This window comes from Triticum urartu, chromosome 3A, assembly GCF_056163025.1.
Source record: "Triticum urartu cultivar PI428250 chromosome 3A, HENAU_Tu73, whole genome shotgun sequence".
Taxonomy (NCBI): Eukaryota; Viridiplantae; Streptophyta; class Magnoliopsida; order Poales; family Poaceae; genus Triticum; species Triticum urartu.
In genome coordinates, this window is record NC_141875.1 from 382,170,051 (window position 1) to 382,181,007 (window position 10,957).

General features: G+C 42.5%; 1 protein-coding gene across 1 annotated transcript; it reads left to right on the forward strand.

The window, feature by feature from the left end:
- Positions 1 to 1,203: 1,203 nt before the first annotated feature.
- AME3 (Protein kinase superfamily protein) lies at positions 1,204 to 7,942 on the forward strand. Its single transcript, XM_048707662.2, has 12 exons — positions 1,204 to 1,451; positions 1,548 to 1,638; positions 2,117 to 2,143; positions 2,235 to 2,388; positions 2,468 to 2,516; positions 2,846 to 2,960; positions 3,077 to 3,168; positions 3,268 to 3,415; positions 4,508 to 4,572; positions 4,644 to 4,741; positions 6,535 to 6,640; positions 7,395 to 7,942. The coding sequence occupies exons 1-12, from the start codon at positions 1,374 to 1,376 to the stop codon at positions 7,536 to 7,538; spliced, it is 1,167 nt and encodes a 388-aa protein (XP_048563619.1). The 5' UTR covers positions 1,204 to 1,373; the 3' UTR covers positions 7,539 to 7,942.
- Positions 7,943 to 10,957: the final 3,015 nt, after the last annotated feature.

The following is a 10,957-nucleotide window of genomic DNA, read 5'->3' on the forward strand; positions in this document are numbered from 1 at the left end:
ATGGTCAGAAAACTTAATCATCTTTGATTAACGAGCTAGTCAAGTAGAGGCATACTAGGGACACTCTGTTTGTCTATGTATTCACACATGTACTAAGTTTCTGGTTAATACAATTCTAGCATGAATAATAAACATTTATCATGATATAAGGAAATATAAATAACAACTTTATTATTGCCTCTAGGGCATATTTCCGCGCATCGTTTGGAGAGCATCGATTGTGCTCCGCGCATCGTTTATACCAACAACTTCATCGTACTTGGTGAAGGATGGTTGGCACCTGTCCTTGGCCTGCTCGCGCAGTTGAGTTGCCTGCTTGACCGGCATCTCATAGTGGCGTGGGGGACGTGAGATATGGTAAGCGTATCGTGAATTACCACGAGCGTTCTAAGCTCCATGCCCAAAAGTCTGGGATTCATCTAGTGCAGAGGGGAATACATAGTACATCAGACCCCTCCACTGAAAAATTCTTGCTTGAACAGGCCCCTTTAAACTTGCAAAATTTTCATAAAAAATATTCTTTCACCATATCTGGCACATTAGCCGGCATGGGAACGATATGCTTCATAAATTCTTCCCTTTGTGACCAAGTATATTGCCGAATTTATATAAATGCCCCATCTCATATCTTTCATATCAAATCCTGAACAACCACATCTTGTTTCTCAACAACCCTCTCTAAATCTAGGAAGGTCGTGACCCAGGAGCTGCCTCCAAAATGTTGGAGTTTGGATAATACACTGCTTTTAAGTTTCTAGCCTAAGGAGTCATGATCTTGCAAAACATTTATGCCTGCCTTGCCAAAAAAGCTAGATTAAATAGTTCAAGATCATGGAAACCAAGATCTCACTTGAATTTTATGTCGTGTTATCACCTCCTAGGACACCCAACACGCTATTTGTTTGCCTTCCTTGCTCCCCATCATAATTTCTTTATCATGAATTTGAAGTTCTCACACAAATCTTTACCAAGTTTAAAACATGTCATTGAATAAATCAAGATAGATGGTGCCATTGATTTGATCAGAATCTTCCGATCGGATGCCCCTTGTAGGTCTAAATTCATCCAATCCAATCTTTTGCCATTATAAACATGACTGTAAACTGTAAAAGAAACTGAGTTTTTTTTTGAGACAGTATAATTTTTTTTGAGAAACTTTTGAGACAGTATAAATCACAAACTTAGCCCAGTCCTGCCCACCAGGCAATCTATCCCGTACTCCACTCGCTGTTGGGCCTCAGCCCGCCACGCATCCCACCCGCACGGCCTCGCCCTAGGGTTTCTCCGTCTCTCTCTCTCTCTCTCTCTCTCTCTTTCTCTCTCTCTCTCTCTCTCTCTCCCCCGTTTCTCTCCTCCCAATCGAATCGGAATCCATGGAGTCGTCGAGGTCGCGGAAGCGCACGCGTCAAGAGTTGGACAGCACCGGCGACCCGCCGCCGGAGCGGGAGGTGGTAATGATCCTATACTTTGATTATTATGCCTTCGATTAGGGCTCGGGCGTTCGGGTTATCACTAACTTGGATTTGGCCCTGCCGCCGGTGCTGCAGGTAGCAAGGGGTGGCGCGTCGCCGCCTTGGCGGGATGACGACCGCGACGGCCATTACGTGTTTGATCTCGGCGAGAACTTGACCCGTCGGTGTAAGCACCCGCGTCTTAGGCCTGTTGTTATCTCCTAGAGCTATTGTGCACGCATATAAATACTTATTTATGTTGATTTTGAGAAACATGGTGGACAAAGGCTTGCCAATGTGCACATAGTTTAGAAAAAAAAGATGGATAAAGACTTGTTTATGTATACATAATTTGTAACTACTGGTGGTAGGCACTGGCAATTACTTGTCCTACTTGTTGTTTTTTAAATGGATAAGGTTCACCTCCACAACGTGCATGAATGATTGGATTGTTTTATCTTGTTGTATAGAACTTTTTAATTCTGCTTTGAGCTCAAGGGGATGATGAAGCAAAGTTCCCCTTTAAATTTTCAAATGTTATGTTTATATTAGCATACAAACTCGATTGGTACACGTGCTCCTTTTGACAATAGGTCTAAGTTGAAACTGGGAACACCTTGGTGATGTATTATTGTTTATTGACAATCTCCTTTTTTGCGATGCAGATAAAATCTTGAGCAAAATGGGTGAAGGTTCGGGTTTCCTTCATTATGGTTTCTATTGTAGTTCTCATTTTTTTTGCTATTACTCTAATGTAGAGCGACACGAGTTGGATTTTCATAGGTACTTTTGGCCGAGTTTTGGAATGCTGGGACCGTGAAACACGTGAATATGTTGCAATAAAAGTTGTCCGAAGCATCCGGAAGTACCGGGATGCTGCAATGATTGAGATCGATGTGCTCAATCGCCTTGCAGAAAATGAGAGATACAGATCCCTGTTAGTGTCCCAACAAACATAATCTCTATAACCTTACTCTTAGCTATTTCTTACTTGATGAATGTTCTTTAATGGCCAGCTGTGTCCAAATTCAAAGATGGTTTGACTATCGCAACCATATATGCATTGTAAGTTTGATTTTCTTCTGTTCAGTTATGCAAGTTCTACATGTTGATTCCAAGTGTCAGTTATTACATTCACTTCCATCTCCTATAGCGCATTGAATTCCTGTTTATATGCCTTGTTTGTTAACAGTTAATTTTACTAGCCCTCTCAGTACCTCTTACTCGTGCAAAGTGAGATGCTCATGCTGGTACATAACATGATAATGTAGTCGTAATAAGATTTGCATGCTTATAAAACAGTTGCTTTTCTTCGCTCTTTCCTCATGAAGGTTCCCTGGTATGGAAACAAAATAAAGATAACTTTATTCAATGGATATCAATGGTTTTGTCAGGTATTTGAGAAGCTTGGGCCAAGCTTGTATGATTTTCTAAAGAGAAATAGATACCAACCTTTCCCTGTGGAACTTGTGCGGGAGTTTGGACGACAACTGTTGGAATCTGTAGCATGTGTGTGATTGCTTGATTCTGCATATCCGTTCTTAACAAGTTTGGCAGTTGCAGATTCATTTTTCCCTTGCTTTCAAGTGGCATGCTTGACCATCTTTTCCTTTCTTCTAAAATAGATATGCATGAATTACGCCTTATTCACACTGATCTGAAGCCAGAAAACATACTCCTTGTATCTTCCGAATATATAAAGGTTCCAAGTTCCAAGGTACCTAATCTCGACCAATTTTGTGGTGAGCATCTGCTATTTTGAAATTAGGCATACGGTATTAGCAGTTATCTTGAATGATCACTTGGGGTTGTACAGAAGAATTCACAAGATGAGATACACTTCAAGTGCTTGCCAAAGTCCAGTGCCATAAAGCTGATAGATTTTGGTAGTACTGCCTTTGATAATCAGGAACATAACTCGATTGTTTCTACGAGGCATTACAGGGCACCTGAAATAATCTTAGGTAAATTGGTTGTTCTTCAGGTTTTCTTATGTTTCATCTTGTTTGAGGTGTATGTTTATGTGTTTTTAATTATATGCTTGTAAAGGAAAAAACAAATGTTGTTTATAATCCTAGGAATCCAAGTATGATACATGCCAGTTGATACTCTTGTTTATCTATACATAACAAAACTTATTTAGAATAGAAACTGCTTTGCCATTTCCAGAATAGTGTTGGTTATGTTAGATGTAATCCTTGTGTTATTTACTTAGCTAGGGAGTAGTACTGTAGTAGCCAGGTTGGATCGCAGCTTCTTTAATCAGTAAGTTAGTATATGCAGCTAGTAGTCAATTTGCTTTTTTGCATGCACTGGCAGCTGCTGGACTGCAGGGTCGGTTTAGCACAATGATGGAAGATAAAATGACAGTTCTACAGACATCCAATGATTGATCTTTTAACTTTTAACTACTGGTTGGTTATATAGAATGGCAACTGTGCATATCATATGCCAAGATTTTGGGGCATATGACAGTGTTTTATTTTGCTCGATTGTTTCTTTCCTAGGTGTTTTTGTACTTTTGCTTGGTAAGATCTTATAGATGGCCATCCACTTCTGACGATGGAAAAGGGTGTTTTTAAGAGGGGTATATTTACTGGGTTTTATGATATAGATTAGTACTGTTGGTTTGTTACAGTCTAGTTTGGACATGCTCAGTAATTATGCCCTGAAGATTGCATTACATTGAAGGATTGATGTACTAGCTGAACAGATAGTATGGCACATCTTCGTCCTTGCAAAGTGGTCTGTCTAAAAATATATTCAGCTCTATATTTGATGGTTCTGGCCCTAACGAGACTAGTCTTGCATGAATAGTTATACAGTTGGGTATTTATTGGTCTAAATTGTACAGTGCCTTTTATATATGTCAAGCTGAAACCTGCACAATGATCCTCTTATTTTACTGTGCTGAACTCTGTTCTTTCTTTGTTGAATAAGAACTCATCTTTTCTCCTTTTTCCTTGTGGTTAGACCAACTGCTGTAGTAGTTGCTAATGTTTCTACTCCCAGAGGGGAATCGCGAGTTCTGATGTTACTGAATATTCCTTTGGCAGGCTTAGGCTGGAGTTTGCCATGTGATATTTGGAGTGTTGGTTGCATCCTCGTTGAGCTATGCTCGGTTAGATTGCTTATGATGCCTGTCTTTCCTCTTTTACCTTGATATATGGTCCTAACCCTAAACATTTATAGGGGGAGGCATTATTTCAGACACATGAGAACCTGGAACACCTAGCAATGATGGAGAGGGTTTTGGGACCCGTACCAGAGCACATGATACGGAAGGCTAGGTTCGTATTTATACCGTTAATTTGATTATCATTTTTTAATTTCTCGTTGAGCTATCATTAACAAACAAATTATCTCCATGTGTCCTGGAGGTCCAGGATTACTTTTAGAACCAAACCCTTTTTATTGGGCTTGTTTCTCATGAGAATGGCAGTATCTCCACTTGTATCCTGGAAGTCCAGGGTTTGAGTCAGTATTCTTATGAAAAACCAAAGGGAAATGCTGCCTAAGAACCTTATAATTCCCTTTCCCAGGCCCCCACAACACGTGGGAACTTTTGATGCTGGGATAACCTTTGGCTATATATATATATATATATATAGGGTCGCGCTATTCGTCACCCTGGGCGATGAATAGTTATTCTTCACCCCCCCTCTATTTTACCATTAATACACCGTAATTTTACGTTCCGTAAGTTTTGTCTTATTTTCGACGCAAAAAAGGACCGTAAGAAAATATATAATCGCCGTAAAAAATATTTTATGTTATGTAAAATTGCAAACGTAAAAACATAGTATAAAATACACATAAACTGCAAATTTTCTTGTCTTATGACCTATATTTTTATTTTCTTATGTCAAATTTTACGTAGTGAATCAATAGGAATGTAACTATTTGAATTCGAAACGTAATTTAATTATGAAATGATCGTAAGATTACCTCGGGTGAAGAATAACTTATTCTGCACCCTGGGTGATGAATAGTGTACTATTCATCACCCAGGGTGCAGAATAAGTTATTCTTCACCCAAGGTAATTTTACGATCGTATCATAAATAAATTACGTTTGAAATACAAATAGTTACATTCATATTGATTTACTACATAAAATTTGGCATAAGAATACAAAAATATAGGTGATAAGATCAGAAAAAAATGCATTTTATGTATATTTTACACTATGTTTTATGTTTGTAATTTTACGTAACATAAAATATTTTTTACGGCGACTATATATTTTCTTACGATCTATTTTTACGTATAAAATAAGACAAAATTTACGGAATGTAAAATTACGGTGCATTGCTATTAAAATAGAGGAGGGTGACGAATATATATATATATATATATCTTTCTCCTTTGCACTAATTCTTCTGCATCAAATGTTTTGAAGAACTCTGGCACGTCCTACCTGCAAAGAAATATTTCTTTTATTTTTACGTGCAGTCACATTTTTTTTGGCTGTGGTTCCCTAAATTCTACAGTTTATAGTTTTTCACTGGTTTGCTACTCAGAAGTAGTTTGGGGTTGCATCTCTTCTGTTACTGATTTATAGATGTTGCTCGTAAAGGTAAATTTGGCAAGCATCTGCTGGGATGTTTCTCCAGAACATATTAACATGTGGGGATGCCCTCCCAAACATATACTCCCTCTATTCCTCTTTGTAGTGCGCCATTGTGCGTAGCGCTTATACCAAGACGTGACCTGGCACTCTTATTTGGACAAGAATTACCCCTCCGTCTGCTCACTCTGCCACAGCACATGGCTGCCTGCTGCTGCACTCCGTGAACCAGGCGAGGGCTATTGTGGTCCAAAGCAGCTTAGGCGCACTACATTTCGGAATCCAGCCTAAAAAACTATACGCATTAGAATATGGAATGGAGGGAGTATTTTTTTTTATGTTGTTTCTGCTAATGCCACTTTCTTTAAAAAATATTGAAGAATATACATCATTATGTAAGCTTAAATAGCAACACTTAAGTTAATAATATGCTATTGAGTACTGCATCCAATTCTCTGTTTATTCTTGCATTTAATTTATACTCAGATGTCATTGTATTCCTTGGAATATGCAGTTCATCAGCTCAGAAATATTTTAGGCGAGGGACACGTCTAAATTGGCCTGAAGGTGCTGTTACAAGAGAAAGCATCAGAGCAGTCAGAAAACTACACCGGCTAAAGGTTTTGATTCCCCTGATTATTCCTTTTTAGTTTTATTTGGTCATCCTTTTTTACCAATTTTCAAAGAACTTGTGCATTTTTTAAGCCAAAGTGGAAAAGCTGCAAAATCTGAAGTATAAGCCCAAACAAACAGGGCCTTAGAGCATCTCCAACAGGCGCTCAAAAAGAGCTCCGCACACTAAAAGTTTATTTTTTTGGGCGCCGGGCAGCTCCAACAGAAGCTGTAGCACTAAAAGTTTTTGGGCGCGCGCTGAAAAACGCTATCGCGCGCAGCATATTTTGGGCGCCGGATTGCGCGTGCTTCACAATTTGCACTGTCTGCTTTTTGGGCGTGCGTTTTTGGGCGCCTGCCAAAGCAAAGTTGGTACCGGCGCATTAAAAGTGCTACAGTGGCGCGCTATAACGTTTATTGGGCGTGAAATTTTTGTGCGGCCGTTGGAGATGCTCTTACATAAGTAACTGCACATGTATAGATAAGTCTTCTTTGGTTCTTCCACTGATTTGAGACTGTATGGTAGTGCATACTTGTAATTAATTCTAACACAGTTTTTCTTGGGCTCGTTGGAGTGCAAATACAAAAAGTAAATAAGTTCCAGTTATCCAGTCCGTTGGTAATTATATTTTTAGTTGTAATTAATCCAGAATATTTAGGTGCTGTGCTGCTTGCTTGTTGAAGTATTACTTTAATTCACGACTGAGAGAGTGGGGGAATGTAACCTACAATATGGAAATAACTGTATATCTTCAACTTCAGGACTTGGTCGCGAGAAATGCTGACCATTCAAAGGCATCGCTGGCAGACTTGCTATATGGTCTTTTAAGGTTTGAGCCTTCAGAGCGCCTTACTGCCCAAGAAGCTCTAGATCATCCATTCTTCCGAATTCCAGGTCCAACATGACAATTGGAAGATGCTTTGATTCCGCCGCTCGCCAAGAACAATGCCTGGAGAAGCAGCGTGCACAAAACCGAGAGCAGAATGCCTTTGGCTAATCTCTAGCATAAAGATGATATAAGCCGAGCTATGGTGCTTGCGGTGGTGGTGATAAGCTGTTGTTCCAGTTGCTCAGGTGTAATGTACAATAGCATTTTTCCTAGGGAGGTTAGTGTACTGGATGCGACCTGTACATTGTGAAGTTGCGGTGCACCACGGGTTGCCGTCTGAATCCTGGTTTTGTAATCGCACTACAATGATCACTGACCAAGGCAAGGCAGCCGTAAAGGAGGTGCTAGTATTTTGCCTGCCTGTGCTATGTTCTGTTTCTCGAGAAGTGTTTGACAGGGCTGAGAGTCCCTGCAAATTCAGACCATGCTGTTGAAAGTTGAAATTAATTCAAGTTGTATGTTTTTAACTTTTCAAAAAACTGAATTGTTGGAGACTTTGGAAAGCACTGTTCTGGGAATACATTTAGGGTGCTGTTACGCAACATGACTCATGTTGCAGAAATTTTTGCAAGATATTTCTTTTGCAACAGAGTTCTTGTTTCACTTTTTTTCAATAGAGGTCTTGTTGCAGTTTTGTTTTTCTGCAACAAAGGTCTCATTGCAAATTTAATTATTCTGAAACAGAGATCTTGTTACAGTTTTTGCTGCAATGGAGACTTCGCTCTGAAAACTCATCATAGTGGACATTGAGCAGCGAGCAACAGTCACGTTGATCGAAAGAAAGAAAGACCGCTCCCCCAGGACACGCGTGCAATCCGCTGGTAGAAGCAAAGCATTTTTCATACTTTTAAGACAGAAAAAGCAGAGTTAATTCTTTGATTGTTTGTTCGTTGCACTTCGTGGGTCACTTTTTGTCCTGCGCAGAAGGCACATCCATCTCTAAGCTCTTTCCCATTGTCACTCTGCTCCCCTGACGGCCTGACTATTAGCAACAGCAGCGACTTATGCATGGGCTAGGAACAAGGAGATGTGGAATGTCGCCAAAATTGTGTTTTGGCCTCGACTTGGCCAGAGCAGAGCTATGCGAAATACCTCATCTTCATCGCGACGGTTCTTCCCTGTTTCTGCTACAACACAGAAACTGACTGCACAAAAGGTTTTTCAACAGCAAAGCTGCAAGCAAGATGCTGACTTTGAAAGTTTGGAGATTTGGCCGTCGTCGCCGGCGACGACATGTACCCATTACAGACCAGGATTACAGAGAAGGGAAATAATTGGCATCACCAGACGGATAACGACGCGTGCCTCCGCCTCCTCCGCGGCTGTTGGATCTGACTAAGTCGTTGCAATTCACCCCAACGCAACAACTGGTGTGTTGCTGGATCTGGATCTGAAACACCACGAGAGTAGTGGCCAGCCGTACGTGCTCCTCCTCAAGGTGACGCCTCCTCCACCGCCGCTCGCACGCCAACAGTAGGCCAGCGTGGGTGCCACCGCCGCCACCCACCTTCACCATGAACATCGGCCTCGAGGTGCGCCCGAGCTCAAGCTGCATCCGCCGTCTTGGAGAAGCATCGGCGTCCGCGTCCACCGCGAGGAGCTGCATCCATTGTTGCCCCGCCATCTCGAGGGAGCACTGCCCTTTCTTTTGGGCGCATGGTCACCGCTTGCTGCTCGCTACATCGAATTTCTACAACAAGGTCTCTGTTGCAAAAAGAAAAAAAAAGGTCTCTGTTGCAAAAAAAAAACTATGACAAGACCTCTGTTACAAAACAAATTAAATTTCAGCGAGACCTCTGTTGACAATTTTTTTTTGCAATAAGACCTCTGCTGCAAAAAACTGTAACAAGACGTTTATGGCAAAAATAATCTACAACTTAACCTATGTTGCAAAATTTTCTGCAACATAACCCGTGTTGCGGAAATTTTCTGCAACAGGACATGTGTTGCAGTGGTAGAAGATGACTCTCCATCGTTCAATCCGTCATATCCGACGACTCGCGAGGCGGTTGATCTTTTAAAAAGATCCGCCGGCCGACGCGTACCACTTTTATTAAATTTTCAAAAAACTACCATAAATTTGGTTGGCTATTTCAAAAAACCCTAGTCACTGAACGATTAAAATATAAGCCTGATTATGACATGTAGTGCCTGCCCGTCAGGTCCATGTCGAATACGGCTGACGACACGCGTGCTCACAGCCATTAGGGTGCATCCGTTCCGACCGGGTCACGGTGACTCGAGCTATCTCATAACCGTAGAATAGGATCCCAATCAAAATAAATACATTTGGTTCAGGCGCTATTAGGCGTCGGCGGTGGCGAAACCAGGCTATGGAGGCGACTCTAGGGGGAGGTGGCACGAGGGGAGATGGTGGAGATTATTCGGAAGTGGATAATTGGACGGGCAACGGCAGCTTCGCAACGCATCCGCCTCAGCAGCCTACACCTCCGGCGCTGCCACGGCCTGCACCATCGTCGTAGAGGCAACCTACACCAGCTGCACAACCTACGTGTTGGGGAACGCAGTATTTCAAAATTTCTCCTACGATCACGCAAGATCTATCTAGGAGATGCATAACAACGAGAGGGGAGAGTGTGTCTACGTACCCTCGTAGACCGAAAGTGGAAGCATTTAGTAACGCGGTTGATGTAGTCGAACGTCTTCGCGATCCAACCGATCAAGTACCGAATGCACGACACCTCCGTGATCTGCACGGTGACGTCCCTCGTATTCTTGATCCAGCTGAGGCCGAGGGTGAGTTCCGTCAGCACGACGGCGTGTAGACGGTGATGAGGAAGTTACCGAAGCAGGGCTTCGCCTAAGCACTACGATAATATGACCGAGGTGTAAAACTATGGAGGGGGACACCGCACACGGCTAAAGATCAACTCGTGTGTCTATGGGGTGCCCCTCCCCCATATATAAAGGAGGGGAGGAGGAGGCCGGCTGGCCACAAGGGGCGCGCCCAAGGGGGGGGGGGAGGCCGGCCGACCACAAGGGGCGCGCCCAAGGGGGGGGGATCCTACTCCAAGTAGGAATCGCCCCCCCTTTCCCAGTCCAAGTAGGAGAAGAAGGAAGGAGAGGGAGAGGGAGAGGGAGAGGGAAAGAGGGGCCGCGCCCCCTCCCCTAGTCCTATTCAGACTCCCCTTGGGGGGGCACCTCCTGGCTGCTGCCCTCTCTCTCCCCTAAGGCCCACTAAGGCCCATTACTTTTTTGGGGGTTCCGGTAACCCCTCCGGCACTCCGGTTTTATCTGAAACTATCCGGAACACTTCCGGTGTCCGAATAACATGGTCCAATATATCAATCCGCATGTCTCGACCATTTTGATACTCCTCGTCATGTCCGTGATCTCATCCGGGACTCCGAACAACCTTCGTTACATCAAATCACATAACTCATAATACAAATCGTCATCGAACGTTAAGCGTGC